Genomic DNA, 20654 nt, shown 5'->3' with positions numbered 1-20654 from the left:
AGGTCATCCTCCCACTCACTGACCAGGTCCAGTATTATGTGTGGGGGAAACCTGTACCTCCCATACACCTGGTCATCAGGCATCCCAAAAAGGCTGGTTCTGGGAGTGAAAATTCGGGCCCTCACTATCCTCCTCCTCTTTGGTAACCCGCGGCCACTGCTGCTAGGAATGGTATATTCATCCTGGCGTATGAGCTTGTTTGTTGTTTGCGCGCACTTTTATGCTGCGCAGGTCGACGTACGCCTGCTTCATGCTGGCGTACGTGTCTCAGGATTGGACCATTTTTCGGCACGTCGTAGGCGAACGTGTGAATCTTCCCGCCCACCCCAGGAATACACGTAGCGCGCTCTCACAGGCACAGTCGCGGGTAAATATTCCCACCCACCCCTGTAATACATGTAACCCACTCTCACAGGCCCAATCGCGTGTGGAAGTTCACGCGCACCCCGAAGTACACGTACCCAGGCTAATCGCGTGTGGAAGTTCACGCGCACCCCGAAGTACACGTACCCAGGCCAATCGCGTGTGGGACTTCCCGCGCACCCCGAAGTACACGTACAATCGTGCGTGGAACTTCCTGCGCACCCCGTAGTACACGTACCCAGGCAAATCGCGTGTGGAAGTTCCCGCACACCCCGAAGTACACATACCCAGGCAAATCGCACGGCTGGGGGGTGGGGGTGGTGGGAGACATGAGTGGGGGCCTGGTGGAGGCTGCCCCTGGTGGCTGTGGCATGGGGGTGGTGGGAGACGTGAGTGGGGGCCTGGTGGAGGCTGCCCCTGCACTGCTGGGGGTGGGGGTAATAGGGGACATGAGTGGGGGCCTGGTGGAGGCTGCCCCTGCACTGCTGGGGGGTGGGGGTGGTGGGAGACATGAGTGGGGGCCTGGTGGAGGCTGCCCCTGCACTGCGGGGGGGTGGGGGTGGTGGGAGACATGAGTGGGGGCCTGGTGGAGGCTGCCCCTGCACTGCTGGGGGGTGGGGGTGGTGGGAGACATGAGTGGGGGCCTGGTGGAGGCTGCCCCTGCACTGCGGGGGGTGTGGGTGGTGGGAGACATGAGTGGGGGCCTGTTGGAGGCTGCCCCTGCACTGCTGGGGGGTGGGGGCAATAGGGGACATGAGTTGGGGCCTGGTGAGGCTGCCCCCGCACTGCTGGGGGGTGGGGGTGGTGGGAGACATGAGTGGGGGCCTGGTGGAGGCTGCCCCTGGTGGCTGTGGGATGGGGGTGGTGGGAGACATGAGTGGGGGCCTGGTGGAGGCTGCCCCTGCACTGCTGGGGGTGGGGGTGGTGGGAGACATGAGTGGGGGCCTGGTGGAGGCTGCCCATGCACTGCTGGGGGATGGGGTGGTGGGAGACATGAGTGGGGGCCTGGTGGAGGCTGCCCCTGCACTGCTGGGGGGTGGGGGTGGTGGGAGACATGAGTGGGGGCCTGGTGGAGGCTGCCCCTGCACTGCTGGGGGTGGGGGTGGTGGGAGACATGAGTGGGGGCCTGGTGGAGGCTGCCCCTGCACTGCTGGGGGTGGGGGTGGTGGGAGACATGAGTGGGGGCCTGGTGGAGGCTGCCCCTGGACTGCTGGGGGGTGGGGGTAATAGGGGACATGAGTGGGGGCCTGGTAGAGGCTGCCCCTGCACTGCTGGGGGGGTGGTGGGAGACGTGAGTGGGGGCCTGGTGGAGGCTGCCCCTGGTGGCTGTGGGATGGGGTGGTGGGAGACATGAGTGGGAGCCTGGTGGAGGCTGCCCCTGCACTGCTGGGGTGTGGGGGTGGTGGGAGACATGAGTGGGGGCCTGGTGGAGGCTGCCCCTGCACTGCTGGGGGATGGGGGTGGTGGGAGACATGAGTGGGGGCCTGGTGGAGGCTGCCCCTGGTGGTTGTGGGATGGGGGTGGTGGGAGACATGAGTGGGGGCCTGGTGGAGGCTGCCCCTGGCGGCTGGGGGGTGGGGGTGGTGGTAGACATGAGTGGGGGCCTGGTGGAGGCTGCCCCTGCACTGCGGGGGGGTGGGGGTGGTGGGAGACATGAGTGGGGGCCTGGTGGAGGCTGCCCCTGCACTGCTGGGGGGTGGGGGTAATAGGGGACATGAGTGGGGGCCTGGTGGAGGCTGCCCCTGGTGGTTGTGGGATGGGGGTGGTGGGAGACATGAGTGGGGGCCTGGTGGAGGCTGCCCCTGGTGGCTGGGGGGTGGGGGTGGTGGTAGACATGGCTGGGGGCCTGGTGGAGGCTGCCCCTGCACTGCAGGGGGGTTGGGGGGGTTTAGACATGAGTGGGGGCCTGGTGGAGGCTGCCCCTGCACTGCTGGGGGGTGGGGGTAATAGGGGACATGAGTGGGGGCCTGGTGGAGGCTGCCCCGGCACTGCTGGGGGGTGAGGGTGGTGGGAGACATGAGTGGGGGCCTGGTGGAGGCTGCCCCTGGTGGCTGTGGGATGGGGGTGGTGGGAGACATGAGTGGGGGCCTGGTGGAGGCTGCCCCTGGTGGCTGGGGGATGGGGGTGGTGGGAGACATTTGTTGGTGATCACTAGTGCAAGGTGACATGTGGGTTGGCTGGTGGGCATGGCCATGGTGGATGGGTTGCCTGTGGGACATGAGCAGGGGTGCAGGGTAGTACCCTGTGGTGTGGGATGCCTGCAGGGGCCGTGGAGGGTGTAGAGGGAACACCTGGGGGAACCCACATGGCCAAATCACGTGTAGCATTCCCCGGCACCACCGAAATACACGAACCCTGCAGAAATCGCGTGTGGAACTTCCTGCGCACCCTGAATACACGTACCCAGGCTAATCGCGTGTGGAACTTCCCGCGCACCCAGGAACACGCGCACACACTATTTTTCGCACAGCGGGTGTCCGTGCTTGTCGGGGCCCCTTTGCACCTCATTTGTCCTAGAGGGCCACTGTATGGGCCATTCATCATGGCTGTATATGGGTGCTTTTTGTTAGCACACATTTTGGCGCACTTTTTTTTCAGTCGCAGGGGCGCTACCGCCTGCTTTCTTGTGGCGTACTTGTTTGGCCCTGTGCGCGTCTTTGACCGTGCGCTGGTTTGCCCTATTCGATTCCATGAATACGGGTTGTAGGCGAGCGTGTGGGCGTTCCGCGCACTTGCCTCCTGTACTTCCCCCGTGACGCCCATATTTTCACATGTTGTTCCCCATTCCGAGTGTTACGCCCCCTGTTCCGCCTACTTTTGTGATGTGCGCCGCGCTATGTGCGATTTCGCAGTGGCCGTGGCGCATGCTGTTGGATGACCTATGCGCCGGCGTGCGCGGCGCACATTTTTAGCGCACATTCAATGATTTTCTCGTGCACGGACTTCCATGAATCGCTGTGCGCTGGTTTTCCTGCGATTATCGCACTTTTCCTGCGATTTTCGCACTTTTCCTGCGATTCGCACGTTTTGGCTCCTCTGCGCGGGAATTTTCGGCGCACATTAATTCCATGAATCGACCTCTTAGTTATCGGCCGAATATCGAATAGTTAGTCAACAATTTGGCCAAAGGCAAATATGAAGCTGAGTAGTTGTTATATGTAATAAACCATATCCCCAACTTCTAAAGCACATTACAAAAAAAACAAAAATGAAACCTCTACTTTTAATGTGTTCACATGTGTATTTTATAACTCAAAATGTAATTCTCCATATCATCCTTATTTAAAGCATGCACGCAAATAATAAACACATTAACAAAAAAGCAGGGACCGACAGCCTCTATGAACATACAGAAGGGCAGTCATGCAGTCAGTCAGCCAATCAGGCATACGGTGCATTCAGGCCATACTCCTCCCTCTCAGACACACACAACAAGGAATGTGGATTGGGACAAGTACCCAGCCATTCAACACTACACACTGCATTCATGCCAGTTTTGGGCAGGGCTGTCTCAGTCTTTGTCTCACATACTAGAAACCAGACATCCACAACAAGAAGTGCATATTGGTCCCACACTCCATTCACCCAGGTCCCACCCACAGGGTGTACCCACAACATACAGTTACTGGGAAGGCTTCAGCCAGTCTGGCCTATACTTCACAACAACACCATATATGGAACTTCTACCCAACAGCTAGTCAGGGAGAAGGGACAGAGTCAGGGCTTCCCAGGACTTTGGGAAAACAAGGTAACAGGCAATAGAAAGCAAGAGGCCACAGGGGCCATCTTGTTTGCTATCAGGAATCAACTGATTCCAATGGCAGGACCTGGGTATCTCAAGATGGAGGATACTCAGAGCACCTGTCAAATTTAGCATGGAGCTGCCACCAGCCCAACCCTGCTCCTTGGGCCACACACAGGTGCCCAAAAAAATACACTAGGGGCACAGGGTTGTGCCCCCACCCATGGGTGCCATAGGGGTATCCCATGGGTCTGTACACAAACCAAAAACAGGAAGAGCTGCACTGCCAGGAGTCCAATATGGACTCTTGGGCAGAAAACAATACAGAACACAAATGAAAAAGGACTGCAACACAAGGACAGGGAAGCCCTGTCCCTCCAATGCATTTCCAGCATCACAGTGGCCGGCCTGATAATGCGGTATTTGCAGTAACATGTTTTGGACTCTTTCCTCTGATGGAAAGATCAACCCCTCTTGTGTGTTTATAACAGCTCCTAGGAACTGTTTGGTTGTGCTTGGCACTAGGCTTGATTGTTTCTCGTTGACGGAGAAGCCCAATTGATAGAGAAGGTTGATAGTTCTTTGAATATTTTGCCTTCAAATTAGGGGAGACTCCCCTGTAATCAGCCAGTCATCCAGGTAAGGGTACACTGGGATTGTCTCCCTGCGGAGGTGTGCTGCCACTACCGCCAGTACCTTCATGAATACCCTTGGAGCAGATGCTATTCCGAAGGGCAGCACCTTGAATCGGTAGTTTTGGTTCTCTTTCTTGAAATGCAAGAATCTTCTGTGCGCTGGGAACATTGAAATATGAAAATAGGCATCTTTCATATCCGGTGTTGCTATGTAATCCCCCTTTTTTAGTAGATGTATTACCTCTTGTAGCGTAGTCATGCTGAACTTTTGTGGCTTGACATATTTGTTTGCAGGGCGCAAATCTAATACTGGTCGCATTGTTAGATATTTCTTTGGCACAAGGAAGTAAGTTGAATAAATACCCTTGTTTACCTGGTTGGCCGGGATGATTTTGATGGCATCCTTTAGGGATGCGTAGTGATTTCCTTGAGGAGGATGCGCTGGACTTCTTTGGAGTGGGTCTTTTGGCATGGGGTGTGGTTCAAGGGTCAGACTAGGAGCTCTATACAATATCCTCCCACTACGGTGGACAGCATTCATCTGTCTGAGATGATTCCCTCCCATGCTTGGCTGAAGTTGGAAAGGTGCCCTCCTACTGGAGAGGCATGGGAGGGCACCTGAAGCGGGATGTCACTGTTACTGTTTTTGAGGTGGGTTACCACCTCTCGAGGAGGATCTCCTTCCCAGACTATGGGACTTGTGTAGTGCTCTCTGGTAATTCGAAGAAGCCTGCCCTTGATTATTTCCCTATGCTGTTCCCTGACTTTGGTTGTAGTTGGAACCCCTCTGGGAAAATTGTCAGCATGAGTGACGAAAATTTCCATTTCCCCTTTGGTCAGGAGGTTTATTGGTCAATTGTCCCAATGACTTTAGAGAGTCATATTCGTCCTTGGCTGTCTTCAAGGCATCCTCAACAGCCTTGCCAAAGATAACATTGGGCTCGACGGGCATGTTAATGCCTGCGTCTCTGGTTTAAACCCGGATTAGCATAACCATGCGTGACGCTTAATAATGGTTCCCTCGGATATTATTCTGGCAGCGATGTCTGCAGTGATAAGACTTGTTTTCAGCAAGCAGATGGAAACTGCCCTTCCTTCTGAAGCTACTAGTGCTAACTGAGACCTGAGGGTTTCCGGGGCTGAGGAGAGTAAAGCGGAGAACTCGTCCCATTTATGACAGTTGAAACTGGCTAATAGAGTAGAGCTGTTAGCTTTTCTGGTTTGGAAAGCAGCAGAAGAGGAAACCTTTCTGCCCATAGTGTATATCCTCTTACTTTCCTTGTCTGGAGGAGCCTCAGAGGAGGCTAGGGGAGTGCCTGCTTGTTTTATTGTCGTAGTCATGATGAGCGAGTCAGGCTTTAGTTGACCCCTGATGTACAGCGGGTCAGATGAAGCAGGCTTGAAAAGTTTCTCTATGCGGGGGTTCACAGATCGCGTCTGATTTGGTGTCTCTGGTGAAGGTTGTACTTTTCGCTGGACAGACTTTAGTAGGGGAATAAATTGAGACACAGCCTTTTTATCTCCTTTTTTAGATTTCATCCACGAAAACTTTGTCCTGCGGATCTTCTTGAGTAGATATTTGGAAGTCCTCTCCTGCTTTCATGAGTTCTTTATTTAAAAGAGGCTGATTATCCACAGGTGAATCTACCACAGGGGTATCATTATCTACTGGGGAGTCGATGCTTTACATGATTGTATCTGGGCCAGCCTCATCGTCCTCATTATCTTCATAACAAGGGTCTGCGGCCTCCTGAGTATATAGATCCTCAGATTCAGAGTCATGGTGATATAGTTCAATGACAGTGGGTTCTTGCACTGGCTCACTGGGGCGAGACCTTTTAGCAGGGAATTGAACAGAGTTTACTGACCCAGAGGTTGCTGTTGTGGGAGGGGTGGTGTGAAAACTTACAAAGTAGTTAGGATCTTTTTCATAAAAACTGTCCATAAAAGACATTATCCTCAGGACCCTAGCTATGTCTTCAGATGACCATTGGGCAGAACTAGGATAAAATCTTTGAGGGTGGAGACGCATATCTTCTGGAGTGGGTGGGAGTATAGTAGAAGGCAAAGCCTGTTTATTTAAGGTGGAAGATAGGGAACCCTGTACCTGAGGTCCCTTACTCTTGTGAGGGACCTTGTGTGATTTTTCTCTATGAGGGTCTTAGAAGAACTCTTTTTAGACCCCTTAGATTTAGAAAGGCCTACTGGGATGTGCTTTTCTATTAGATGGGCTAGTCCCGCCTGTGTGGGTTATTCTACCAATTTCGACGTAGCGCATCGTATCTCGGCTATGGGCTGCTCTGAAGTATCTTTATCTGATTCACAATCTTCGTGAATGTCCTTATCCATGACGTCTGATCTGTCTTTCAACAGTCGGATTTGTCATGTGGCGATCCCGATCTGAAGTGCCCAGAGGACAACGAATCAGCAGACCTTTCCCTAGATGTCGTGCGCTGCCGTTTGCCCAACATGTGTGTGGAGTCTCAGCGGTGGGTTGTGTGTCAGCACTTCCATCGCCGGGTGTTGTCCCCATAACAGAGCCACCGGCCTGTCTGTTGGGGTCGGGATCTGCACTTGGGAAACCTGATTAAACCCGTCAACTTTGCCTTCGGATTCCGCGGCGTTACTGCCATCGCTGAAGGAACTCTCCACTTTATGGTCTCAAGCTGCCTGGCGTAGTGGGTACAGCGTTTAGTTGATTGGTCCTTCAAAGTCTTGGGCTTGAAGAGTCTGCATGCTCGAAAAGAACCCTTGATGTGGTCTCTTGGGAGACACAGGTTACATGCAAGGTGTTTATCGACCCACAAGAAATTTTTATTGCACTTACGGCAAAATTTAAAGGGGGTCCTTTCCATAACGGAATGACACGGCAGCTACGAGAATGTAGTGCATGAAAAGGGGTATATACATTCTAAAATGACCTCCCTTCTCTCTCCCTACTGTGTGGGCCGAAGCCTGCAGTGGCCTTTCAAGGCAAAACAGATACGTCGCGGGAGTCTTTCAACAGTCGTTTCTTGTTCTTCACCAGTGTCTGGTGTTGCGATAGTCGGTGATATAAAGGATAGTAAGAAGAAAATATCGGTGATTTGATAATAGTGAATGGCTTTAAGCTGAAAGAGGAACTCCGCTATAAGTGTCTGTCTAAGATGGTGGAAAAAAACAATCTGAGGGACTTCGACGAGTGAAGGGCCATGGGTACAGTGGACTTCACACTAGGGATAGTATTACTGGCACGACCTGTCAACGCCCCTTTTCGAGTTTCAAAAACATCAACTGTAATACTCTTCAGCTTCCACTAGATGTCGGTCTATGCACAGCATGTGATCTAAGCAGATCCCACAAGCCTCAGAAATATATATATATTTCTTTTTGTTGAAAAAAATAACAGAGTCTCCTGGTGTAACGGGGCCCCTACAATGAGGGGGGCCCAATCACACCAGGACTGGTGTGTCCCCAGTCCAGTCATCACCCATCAGGGTGAAAGCTGAGCTTGTGAGGCATTCAGTAGAGGTTGGAGCTGACCATGACATGTGGCACATATCACATGCCATGTTCATCTCCAACCCCTTCTACCTCTGCATCCTTGCAGCTCACATACAGGAACCAGGAAGCTCTCGTAGCTTCCTGGTTCCTGTTTGTGAGCAGCATGGAGGAGCTGAGGGTGGCCTGGAAGGACAGACCAGAGCTGCAAGAAAAAGGTAAGAAGGCTTTTAAAAACCCCAAATATTATGTGTTTTTTGCTTGTGTGAAATGCGTGTCAGACATAAGTATGTGAATGGTGGGTGAATGAGAAGTGATGTGATGTGTTGTGTGTTTTTGTAAGTTCTGGGTTGATCGGTGTGTGCCTGTGTAGAGAATGCAATGAGTGGATGTAATAGAGGGTTTGAGGGACTGGAGGGTGAATGAGAAGTGATGTGATATGTGTTTTTGAATGATATGGGTGGGTGAGTGTTTGCATGTGTAGAGAATGCAATGAGAGGATGGGTGTGTGCCTGTGTAGAGAATGCAATGAGTGGATGTTAGAGAAGGTGTGAGTGACTGGTGGGTTAATGAGAATTGATGTGATGTGTGCTTTAATGTTCTCGGTGGCTGGGTGTGTGCCTGTGTAGGGAATGCAATGAGTGGTTGTAAGAGAAGGTGTGAGTGAGTGATTGGTGGGTGAATTAGTATGAATGTGATGGTGTGTTTGTAAATGTTCTGTGTGGGTGGGTGTGTGGCTGTGTAGAGCATGCAATGTGTGGAGGTAAGAAAAGATGTATGAGCGAGTGACAGGTGGGTGAATGAGTATGAATGTGGTAGTGTGTGTTTGAATGCTCTTGGTGGGGTTTGGTGTGTACATGTGTGGTAAATCCAGTGTGAGTGAATATGAGAGGGGAAGTTTGTTTGTTTGTTTATTTGTATAGCGTGCAAAACCCGGAAGTGTCTAGGTGCTTGTGCTTCATTTCAGTGCTTCAGGTTACAGAGTGGAAGCGCGTAAAGTACATACAGTCATTGAGGTGCATGCAGCAGAATAAATCATTCGTAAAGTGCAGAGGGTTGAGACAAGTGAGTCGGTGCATTGTGCACACTGATACAGGGGTCAAATAGGTAGCAACCTACAGAATTGGCAGGAACCTGCCTGGAGCCTACCCCATGTTGCAGGGCGACAGCATCACACAGATAAAACAGTCAAAATAGGCAGGAACCTGCATGAAGCCTACCCCATGTTACAAGGCGGCAGTATCACACAGATACAAGACTCAAACTAGGCAGGAACCTGCATGGAGCCTACCCCATGTCGCAGGACGCCAGCATCACACAGATACAAGAGTCAAAATAGGCAGGAGCATACCCCATGTCGCAAGGCGGCAGTATCACACAGATACAAGAGTCAAAATAGGCAGGAGCCTACCCCATGTCGCAGGACGCCAGCATCACACAGATACAAGAGTCAAAATAGGCAGGAGCATACCCCATGTCGCAAGGTGGCAGTATCACACAGATACAAGATTCAAAATAGGCAGGAACCTGCATGGAAACCTATTCCATGTTGCAGGGTGGCATCATCACACAGATACAAGAGTCAAACTAGGCAGGAACCTGCATGGAGCCTACCCCATGTTGCAGGGTGGCAGAATCGCACCGATACAAGAGTCAAAATAGGCAGGCACCTGCATGGAGCCTACCCCATGTTGCAGGGTGGCAGCATCACACAGATACAAGAGTCAAAACAGACAGGAACCTGCAGGGAGCCTACCCCATGTTGCAGGGTGGCAGCATCACACAGATACAAGAGTCAAAACAGACAGGAACCTGCAGGGAGCCTACCCCATGTTGCAAGGAGGCAGCATCACACACATACAAGAGTCAAAATAGGCAGGCAAGAGTCCAAATATGAACTGACCTGTGGCGACTCGCCCTTTCGTGTCCCGGTAGTGGACAGGGGGTAGACAGGGCCTTAGGATCGGGTTTTTGAGGGAGGGCCAGCCAAGCCTGCCGCAAGCACATTGACTGTTAAGTGTGCTAGTCCATGTATGGGTGAGTGACTGGTGGTTGAGGGTGAAAGGGGATGTATGTGTGCGTAAGGCCGTGGGATACTGGGGATCACTGGGGATCACTGGGGATCACTAGAGCATTTTTGCCACATCCTTTATTTACTTTGCATGTTTTACTGGTATTTCGGGCAGAGCCAAGTTCATGTGTGTCATTACCTGGCTAGACTGGCATTTTGGTGCCGTCAGTCTTGCTTACTGTGGAATGACATTTATTACTTGGCATCTTCAGCATGATAAGTAGTGCTACCACGCTAGACTGATGTTTGATTTTTGGTGTAGTGGCCTGTATCTTTTTTAACGGTAGCATGACATTTTATTAACTGAGAATCTATGATGAATCAAGCATTATAAGTGTTCTTATGGGTCTAGAGTGGCTCACACTGGAACCAGTTTTGACAGGGTTTCATATTGTGACATGTCACTTTTAATGGCCAAACCAACGGGAGTATCTTCTTACATAGGAGTACTGGCACATATTGGCAGAGCCAGTTTTGTGCCCGTTGCCAGTAATGATCCTATAAAAAAAAATCTTAAAGCCAACATGAGTATGGTCTTTTATGGGAATAACAGCATATGTTGGTGGAGCCAGCATGGAAATGTTTGGGCATAGCCAGCATGAAAATGTTTTTTATACTGCCATATATTAAAGGGACCGGGATGATAAAGCACTGGGAAATGCCTTGTGCACTTTTAGTGACTTGCATCTATTGTACTTATTTTCATGATTCACCCTACACAACCGATTTTTGGCCTTTCACCCAAATTGTTGGCCTGTTACGTTAAACATTTAATCTTTTATTAAAAACATGTTTACTTCTTTCACTTGCAGTAGTGCATGCCCTTGCAGCGGCATAATCATGGACATTGCGCACACGTTAGGGTACTTGTGGGTGGTCCCCACAGCGTGTTTCGCAGGGGAGCCGGCAAATATTGGGCTAAGCCATTCGGCACCACTGGATCTGACAAAGCGGTAGAGTGCAGTGTGCACCTTGTAGTATGCCAGTCAACGGGCGAGAAGAAACTTGTGGGTGTTCTCAATTTAAAATAACTGTGTGGTGCCATGGATTTATGTGTGCAGCCATGATATTACATTACATGGTGTGTTTTAAGTCCTCTGGCACCCAGTATTATGCTTAGATTATAAACACGATGGGGGTCTTGGGTATATTGAAAGAACCTGTTAGAGGTATTATACCCCAGCGAAGATAACATTATCAAGAGCACTCATGTGTGTGCATGCTGATCAGTTTAATACGTTTCTTCTATCGTAGTGGTAGCTGACTCATAGAAACATTTATAACTAGGGAGTTTTGTTGATACTAAATCCAGGTCAATGATTTAATTTTCAGGCCTTGCTCGTGCAGCATTTTATTTCCTGGGTAAATAGCAGAGCTCTCCTTCCCAGGACAGTGATTTTTTGACTTGTTTAACGCAGCAACGCCACAGATAACGGCTACTTCTGTGTCCATTGATCTATAGATGTTTCATAGACTAGCTGTAGTCTGTGTTAGAGATTTTGGTTACCCTGATACAAATACTGCATTATGTATGTTTTACATATAGTCCCCACGTCAAACTGGAAAATTACATTTTTCAAATGTGTGATTGTGGCCAAATCATGCCTCTCTCTTTGCCTTGGTTCTTCTGTCTGGCTGAAATGAGAGCACCTGGAAACATGAGCGCTAGATGCATTTGAAAAACCTGAAGTTCAAATTACATCACTTCCTGTAATGCCATCAAGGGTTCAAGGGCGTGCGATGTCACTTCAGCTACCCCAGGCATTTTGGTGAAATGACATCCCTGAACTGAGCCTACCACCAAAATAACTACTAAGGACAGAGAAATGATTCCCTTCTCCTGGGGTGTTTGCTTTCAACAAACTTTCAGATAGTCTCTTTTGATCGGTTCCATCAACTCGTTCAAGAAATATTGAATTGATGTGGCAGATAATGATATTGAGTTTACAAAGTAAAACCCTAATTAGTGGTTCTGGGAGGAGGGAAGAATCCACCATATCTAGAGTTGAACATTGGCAGGGCCTTTAACCATGTGTGGTGGTTAGGTGCAGATCATTTTTAGTGTATCTCTAAAGAAAACATATGATTTCTATAATTGAAAGCAATAAAGTCATTCCATTAAGGAATTTGGCTTGAGAAGGAAACATGAGTGTGCAATGGGAAGGCAGCAGCAGTGATCAAGAGCTGTTTGAACAAAAAAAAACTGGCATTCAAAACTGGTGGACTCCAGGGTCATTTGGAAAAGGAAGGAGGACCACAAGGCTCAGAGCTTCTCTCTCCCAAGCCTAACAAACAAAACAATGCTTTGGAGCCAAAGAAGAGCCCTGGAGAAGAGCAAGGGAGAGGAGGTGTGGCTTGTGTGAGGAAGTAGGGTTGGCCTGCTTGGCAGTCACCCCTCAATTAAACGGAACACAAAGTCACGTGGGAAAAACAAGCAGGGTAAAAAACTTGAAAAAAAGGAATCCCAAAACGAAACAAGGGAAATAAAATTCCACTAGTAAAAAGTTATAAATTAGTACCCTTGACCAAAAACAGAATCATATCCAACGCAATGAATCCTTGAAACTGTGGCATGATGCCTCAGATTCATCTAACTTCCAACAGCATAGGGTTTTGTGTATGTAGATATTAAATCATACCTTTTCAAGATCAATGCATATATCCTCCATCTCTCCTTGAAGTCTCTGCTTAGTCTTTTCCAAACCTGAGCACTTGGTTTGAGCTGCTTCCACCGCTTCCTCTGCCTCTTGCAAGCGAGACGTCAATTTTTTCCTGTGGAAACAACCATTTAAATAAAATATTTTATTAAAAGGAATTAACATATTTGATCCAAACTGTTCTTTACTTATTGCAAAACAATAATGTATTAACCCTTTGGCTGCCCAGAAGCCGCACACCTTTGTTCTAATTTAGTGGGCCTATATGCCGCCCTTATGATATACATGCCCTAATTTTCTGAAGGAACTTGCATGTGTTGTGCCCCGTAAGGAACTCATGGTGGCAACAGTAAAGACAGACACAAGTGATCACAGTTCAAGGTTGTTTATTAAACTGCAAAAGTAGGTTGAAAAAACTCTTAATATAAACCTAAATCTAAGATGGGCACAAGCTTCGAGCATCAATCAAAAATAAGGCAGTCTGAGTGGCGTTGTGTTAAATAAAAGGCCCTATACTAAAACGAAAACTATTGCCAAATCTAAATACAAAAGAAGTGTGGAATAATCTTCTTAAAAAAGAAGGAAGTGTTCACAAATAATAAGTCAGGATGCGGTACTTGAGGTCTCCCTTCCCCACGTTTCCAGCATGGGACAAGGTAGGACTTTGGAACTCAAGCTTTCTCAGCATTAGCCGACAGTTTCGCTCTCAGCAATCAGGGCCTTCGGTGGTTAAGTCTCTTTTCTACAAAAAGCCTCTTGCCTCTGAGGACCTGATATATTTCACAATAAACAAAAAGTTATTTTCCTAATGCACTGTGGGTAATGACTTTTCACCCCTCTTCTGTGCTCGGATTCACAGAAAGTTCTTAATGATATCAGGATCTCCCACAGCTATGATTTCTTGCCTCCAAGGGACTGACAGGTTCGAAGTCCTAAACAAAGGTTGAACAAAAAAGTTCATTCTAGTTGTACTTTTGGGGTGTTAATTCCTCACCCTTGGCTCCCCCTCTTCCGGGTTTAGACCTCTCTCGAATATCGGTTTCCCTCCATAGGGTTTGCTCTGCTTGCTTTCAAGTTTAGCTAGGTGTCAATTTCACCATGGCTCTCACTCAAACGTTTTCTCCTTTCACATTCATAAATCTTTGTGTGATGGCTGCTCATCGCTTAGATCTCCCTCGTTCGGACTCGGACCCCTTTGGCATTCACAAAGCTTAATGTCTTTTTAAATAGTTCATTGTGTGCATCCCTCTGTCAGGTTCATACTTGTCAACACGCTGTATTGCAGGACTTTAGACTTCGCCTCCTTTTCTCAGCATCCCTCTTTTGGGTTCACTCCTGCCAATGTTGTCAATTATACATTCAACTTTTACGATGTGGGATTCACTTCCCTTAGCTTCACAATCATCTGTCGGTCAAAGACTTGCGACTGTACAGAGGATTTTACAAGACCCCTGTATGACCACTTTGACCCTCTTCTCGCTTTTCCCAAGGCCTTCTGGTTCTGTTAGTTTCAACAATCGGGTAATCGCCAGATTTTCTTGAGTGAGCACCCACATGGTGCTGGACTCTTCTGTTGCTGGTTTTCCCCTTCTTTGTATCAATAGTTCTTTGTTATTTCACCGTTCAATTAGCCGTTTGCTACTTTCATTCAACACAGTTCTGTTTCTTATCAGCTCTCCACTCGACTAACCGACTGTGATGAACTGCTTTGCTTTTCTTTGCTATGAAGTCAAGGTTGGTACCACGGAGACCAGTGTCTCTCCACGGCTTGCTTATCTGCGGAGGAGGGCCTTGTGAACCATTAACACCTGCTGCAACACAAGCGATCTTACGATTCCTTCCGCAGAGGTTTCACGGGCCTTGTTTGGAAAGGGAAAGTTGCTTCTCTCCTTGTCACCCTCTCAGTCCGTGCCGTCTTTCTCCTTCTCTTGAACTGCCGTGCTGAGTTAGCCCTCTTGCTGTGCAGTCTGCCTTGCTCCTAGTGCACTCCTGTGCTCCACCTTTTATCCCTGTGGGGAAGGGAAAGAGCCATCAAGTGTGTGCGTTTCTGGTCAAATGTCTGACTCTGCCTGACCCTTGGGTTGGAACAGGTCAGGTGAATGGCTTTAGTGTTAGTCCATTGTCTTTTGTGTTGGGAGAAAGGGTTTGGGTAGGAAAAGGTGGGAGTGACATGAGGAATGATATCCATCATCCTAGGGGTTTGGTAAACTCAGGAGGGTAAGATTGGTAGGCTTCATGAAACAAACGAAAATGACCAGAGTTTTTATCATGACATGAACAGGGGGGATTGTGGCACTTGTATTGTGTTGTCTGCGCAGATTGAGAGTACGGGGAATAATAATCAAAGGGACGGGAAGGAAAATGACTGAGAATATTCGGGTAGAAAACCACTGGGAAACAAGGATTCTGGGAGTTGTGGTTTTTGAACGTAACAGGGTTTGGGTCATTGGGGATTTGCTGGATATGGAGGGATCATTAGATTTGGGAATAACAGAAAAGGAAGGATTCTCGGAGTTGGGGTGTTGGAGGTTTGTAATCCTATCTCTTGGCTATGTATGGAGAGAGCATTGGATCTCGGCAGGAGGGATTCACTTGGAGGAAGGGAGGCAGATGTCATATAGCCTATAAAGGCTTCAAAGTTTTCATCTTCGTCTCCTTCTTCCTTGGTATAATACCACTCCTCACTTGGAGTCTTTCCCTGAGCACAACCTCAGATTCCCCTTTCGAGGTGATGTTCTCTCTTCCATCCACCCCTAAGGTTGTGGTCTGAGAGCATTGGCCTTTCCAAAGCCACCTGAATAAGGGATTCTCAGGGCTGGCTAAGGAGAATACCCTCATGTTTCTCACATATCCATCCCCTATGCTCATTGAGAGATCTCTCCCTGGAACATCCAGATTGTTGGCCAAAGCCTTCCAGCATAGAACTCAAGGTGATGTTTCTCACGAGAACCCAAAGTTAATTGTAGCTGGGGCCTTCCACTCTGGTTGTTCAGGTCTTGCAGAGAAGATGGTTCTAAGAGTGCTCTCTTTTCTCTCTCTTTTTCTTTCTGTCTTTCCCTCGCTTCATTTACTACCAACTCTTTCTCTATAGTCTCAGGACAGATCTCTACAACATGACCCTGCTCTCTGCAAAATAGGCATTTTACTAATTGCAAGGTTTCTAAATATCCAGAGATGTAATGGATACTGACTCTCTTCTACTCTTATTCAGGGAGCTAAAAACAAATTCTAAGGTGTTATTGGTCTCTAAGTATTGCCTTCCCCGGATAACATAGGGTTCCTCTCGCATTATCCTATGTGGGGTTCTCTCTCTTTCCCTCTCTTGTTTGTGCCTAACCTTTCCCTTTGGCTGATAAGAATGGGGTTTAAAGATTGTATTTTCTGTAGTAGGGATTTGTAGGTCTTCCCCTGATGTTTTCCAAGGGGTTTCACATGCTAGAATCCCAACTCTATGCCCTCTATAGATTCGTCAGGGACTGGGAAAAGGTTCAGGAAGACGAACGGTAATTGAAAAAGAATAAGCCTAAGGGATATTCTATTCATATCTGTAAAGATATGAGAGCCTTGTCCCTTCCCTGTAACAAATAATCCTGTGAGCAAAAACGATAGTAGGCATTGCCCTCAACCTCTTTTCGGATAGGTGAAATGGCTTGAGAAGTTAGGGAAAAGAATTGGACTCCCATTTTCTGTTCCAATGGCTGGAAGAGGAGTGTTAAACCTTCCATAGATCTCTTCTGTCCCAGGGAAAAAGGAACCTGACAGGGTCTGCCCCATGACTGCAGGTTCTCCGAGCCACATTGGGAGGACAAGGATTAGTCTTGCAGTTCCATTCTCCATTAGTTGAGGAGGGTGGAAGGAGAGGAGAAAAGAGGTAGATTGAGGAAGAGGCTGTTGAAGTAGTCCAGCCGGGAGAGAACCAAAGCTGAGTTTCTGGGGAAGGTGAGAAAAGGGAGAATACTTCTGAGCAGGTGAAGCTGAAAGTGAGACTTTTTGGCATGGTCAGTGATATGAGGTGAGAAGGAGAGAGCAGAGTCGAAGATGACACCCAGGTTTTTTCCCTCACAAGAAGGGCGGCCACAGAGTAGGGGGGAATCAAGTGGGGTTACCAATCAGAAGGATCTCAGTCTTACTGTCATTAAGACAGAGATCGTTAGCAGCACACCATGCCTGAATAGCAGTCAGACAATTGGGAATGAGAGAGGAAGGCAAGGAGGAAGAGGAGGGATGCTTACGGTAGATCTGAGTGTCATCCACATAACACTGGAAGTGAGGAGAGAAAGAGGAGGTTAGGTGAGCAAGAGGGGCAAGGTAAATGTCAAAAAGCCACGGCAAGAGGATAGAGCCTTGAGGGACACCATAGGTAGAGAGTGAGGTAGAGGACAGAAAAGGGGCCATTTGAACCTGGGAGGGCTGATTCAAGAGGAAAGAGGTCAGCCAAGTTAGTGCCCAATCCATGATTCCCAGAGTATCATGGAGTCAATTTAAGAGAGCTGCATGATTGACATTATCAAAGGCAGAGGGGAGATCAAGGAGAATGAGAACAGATGGAGAGTTAGAGTCAAGGCTATAGAGCAGCTCTTCACAGGTGTTCAGGAATGCAGTTTCCATGCGTATAGCTGCTCTGAAGCTTGACTGGTGGTCATGGAGAAAGACAACAGATTCTGTGTCATGGATTAGTTGGGAGATGACCAACTTCTCCAAACGGTTGCCCAAGTGGGTAGTGGTAGGTAGCCAGTAAGGAAGGATTCCCAGATGGCTTTTGTAGTAGTGGGTGCACAAAGGAGTGTTTGGGAGGTGATGGGATAGAGCCAGTGGCAAAAGAGTGATTGCATAGGCAGTGAGGGCGGCAATATTGTCCTTGATAGTTCTAGAGGAGCAGGAAAGAACCTGTTTAGAGGAGACTTTCACAGCAGAGTGCCACAAGGCTGATGTGTCTTGTAGAGACTATAAAATATCTTCACTAAACACCTCTTTGACCTCCTAGTTGACCTGGGTATCAACTATACCAACTATTGAGAAGACACCCAAATCCTCCTGTCTCCTGCAACTATGACACCGATTCCCACACACTAAGTGAAACATACCAAACCATTCAAGCTTGGATGGCACAACATGGACTTGATTTAAACGATGAGAAAACTGAACTACTTATTGGCACACAATTTCGCTTTAACGAACAATGACTCCTACAATTCCTTTATTATGGACGGGAACATCCTCACTGTCTCTAAAGAGGTAAAAACCCTGGGACTATACCTAGACTCTACATTATCACTAAACAAACAGGTAAACGCTGTCACTTCTGCAGCGGCTTGCACCTCAAAATTGATCAATGCCTTTAGGAATTTCTGGACCACTAACAGCTGCACCACTCTTGCCAGAGCTCTTATACTATGCAAGATTGACTAATGCAACATACATTTTGCAGGCTCCAACTCCCATAATACAAAAATGTTACAGGTAATCCACAATAACCCTGTAAGAGCCGAGCTAAACATCTGTAAAAAATACCACATTTGCACAGCTAGACGAAATATCCACTGGCTCCCGGTCCACAAATGGATCATGTTCAAAACGATGTCCCTGACCCACAAATGTCTCTCAAACACTGCCCCACCCTACTTGTCTTGAAATAAATCAAAGGTCGATTCCACCAGACCTACATGAGCAACCTACTCGCACATTCTCGCCATTCCCAAATACAGGTGTCAGAAGGCCGGGAGCAGCAGCTTCCCTGTAATTGCTGCCTAAAACTGGAACGCCTTGATGCCACCTCTAAAAGCTGATGCCTCCCACTCGTCCTTCTGCAAGGGACTCAAAACCTGCCTCTTAACCAAAGACCTACAAAAGTCAAGTGAACTTGCACATCTCTACAAGCACGTAGAATTTGTCATCTCTGCACAGACCAAAAATGCAGATGTATGCACCACTATTCTTGTATGTACTACATATGTCTGTGTATATCTATAACCACCTGTAAACACTTAGTCATGTAAACCAACATACCACCTATGATCGTAATCATTTGCAACCATTACTGTTATGTAAACAAGCGACTAGATGCCCCCGGGTTTGGTGCGCTTTATAAATATCAAAATAAATAAATAGAGCATTGAGGACAGGATGTCCTGGGTTACGGTTGTGAAGTGGGAGACCAAAGCCATGCAGAAGGCCTGGAAATGAGGAGGAGAAGTAGAGACAGCAGTAGAATTGGCAAGTTCCCTACACATTTATTAAAGTTCAGTTGTGTTGTTGGAGGCCCCAGAGATCCCGGCTTGACTATGTGCCCATTTCTTTTTCTTTGACCAGATAGAGAATCTGTAATGCCTTTGGAGCAGACAACAGGCCAGTTTGCCAGAGTATGTGTGAGAAGCCAACCACATCTGTCCTGCAACTCTGCACTAACTTTTCAGCGAGGCTAGGTCAGAATCATACCAACTGCGGCACTTGGAGGCAGGCTTCATATGGATCCACATTGCAGGGGCAAGGATGTAAAGGTCATTGGAGATGCAGAGGTGAAGGTTAGCAAGGAATGAGTGAGAGCAAATAGCAAAACATCAGTAGAGTGGAGGGGGAATAAAAGAAGCGGCAAAGGTGGCTACTGACACCCGCTTCATCAGTTGAATAACAGGGAAGGAGGCTGGCAGTGCGTGCAGAGGATTGCCTGGGGAGCCTAAGAGCTCCAGATGAGAGGAAAGGAGAGAATGATCAGACCAAGAAAGGGGGCTAGTGAGAGGGTTAGAGAGAAAGAGGTCAGCTGAGATTATTGTGTCCAGAGTGTGCCTGGCTGTGTGAGTCAGACCAGAGGAAAGAATGGTGAGGGAGAAAGAGTCACAGAGGTTTGTGGAAGGGTAGAGAGGCATCAGGAGAGTCAAGATGGATATTGAAGACTCTGAGGAGGAGAAGCTTAGAGGTCGAAGTCACGAGCGAAGAGGTGAGGTCAGCCACTCCGATAGGAAGAGGGAGAACAGCACAGGAGTCCTGTAGATAGTAGCAAGAGTAATCAACAGGGTCGGAGAGATGCAAAGCTTGCAGATAAGACATTCAGAGAGGGAGTAGGATTGGATAGGGGAAGTAGGATTGGATAGGTATGATAGAGTCAGGGATCCATTCAGGGAAGACGTCAGGCCTGGACTTGGAAAGGATCTTGTATCCTCAGGAAGATGAGTATCAAAGCAGTGACAGAGCTGACATTGAACCACGTCTTGGTGAGTGCGAGGACATCAAGGTCAGAGTCTTCAAGGAGGTGACAGGTGCCACAGAAGTTTTTGACAGCAGAGCAAGATTTGAGGGTACTAACTGAATCCGGTTGCCACCTTTAAAGGTTTCCCAGGGAGGGGTACAGGAATGAGGTACCACCACCAGAAGGGTAATGGCGGAAGGGGGCTGGAAGGAGGAGTGGCAGGACAAGGGAGGAAGTTAATGAGAGATGGTAGACATCTTTCAAGAAAAAGGAGGTTGGGTTGAGAGCTTGGGCCATGATGGTGCCATTTAAGTAGACATCATTGATGCACCTGGATGATGGAAAGTGTGACAAGAGCACTTCCCATCTGGTGCCACCATTAATGGGTGAGGAAGAGAAAGGGGAGAGGACAGTAACTATATGGGGAGTCTATCGGTCCGGAGAGGTAACAACAAAGAGAATATCAGTAATATTATACCTGGAGAGAGCATTGACATAGGTGCTCGCAATGGGAAGACCTAGG

The 20654-nt window shown here is 48.4% G+C and overlaps 1 protein-coding gene across 5 annotated transcripts in view; it reads right to left on the bottom strand.

Moving 5' to 3' along the window:
* MYH16 (myosin heavy chain 16) overlaps nucleotides 1–20654 on the bottom strand; it is a 1358245-nt gene that overhangs the window by 178809 nt on the left and 1158782 nt on the right. For all 5 annotated transcript variants that reach the window (XM_069654472.1, XM_069654473.1, XM_069654475.1 and 2 more), the window contains one exon: nucleotides 12931–13063. In XM_069654472.1, the coding sequence (XP_069510573.1) occupies nucleotides 12931–13063 (133 nt within the window). The remainder of the gene's footprint in view (nucleotides 1–12930; nucleotides 13064–20654) is intronic.

The sequence above is a fragment of the Ambystoma mexicanum genome, chromosome 3q, assembly GCF_040938575.1.
Source record: "Ambystoma mexicanum isolate Mex_15411 chromosome 3q, UKY_AmexF1_1, whole genome shotgun sequence".
NCBI lineage: Eukaryota > Metazoa > Chordata > Amphibia > Caudata > Ambystomatidae > Ambystoma > Ambystoma mexicanum.
The sequence above is the reverse complement of the archived record's forward strand: the minus strand, read 5'-3'. Positions and strand labels throughout refer to the sequence as shown.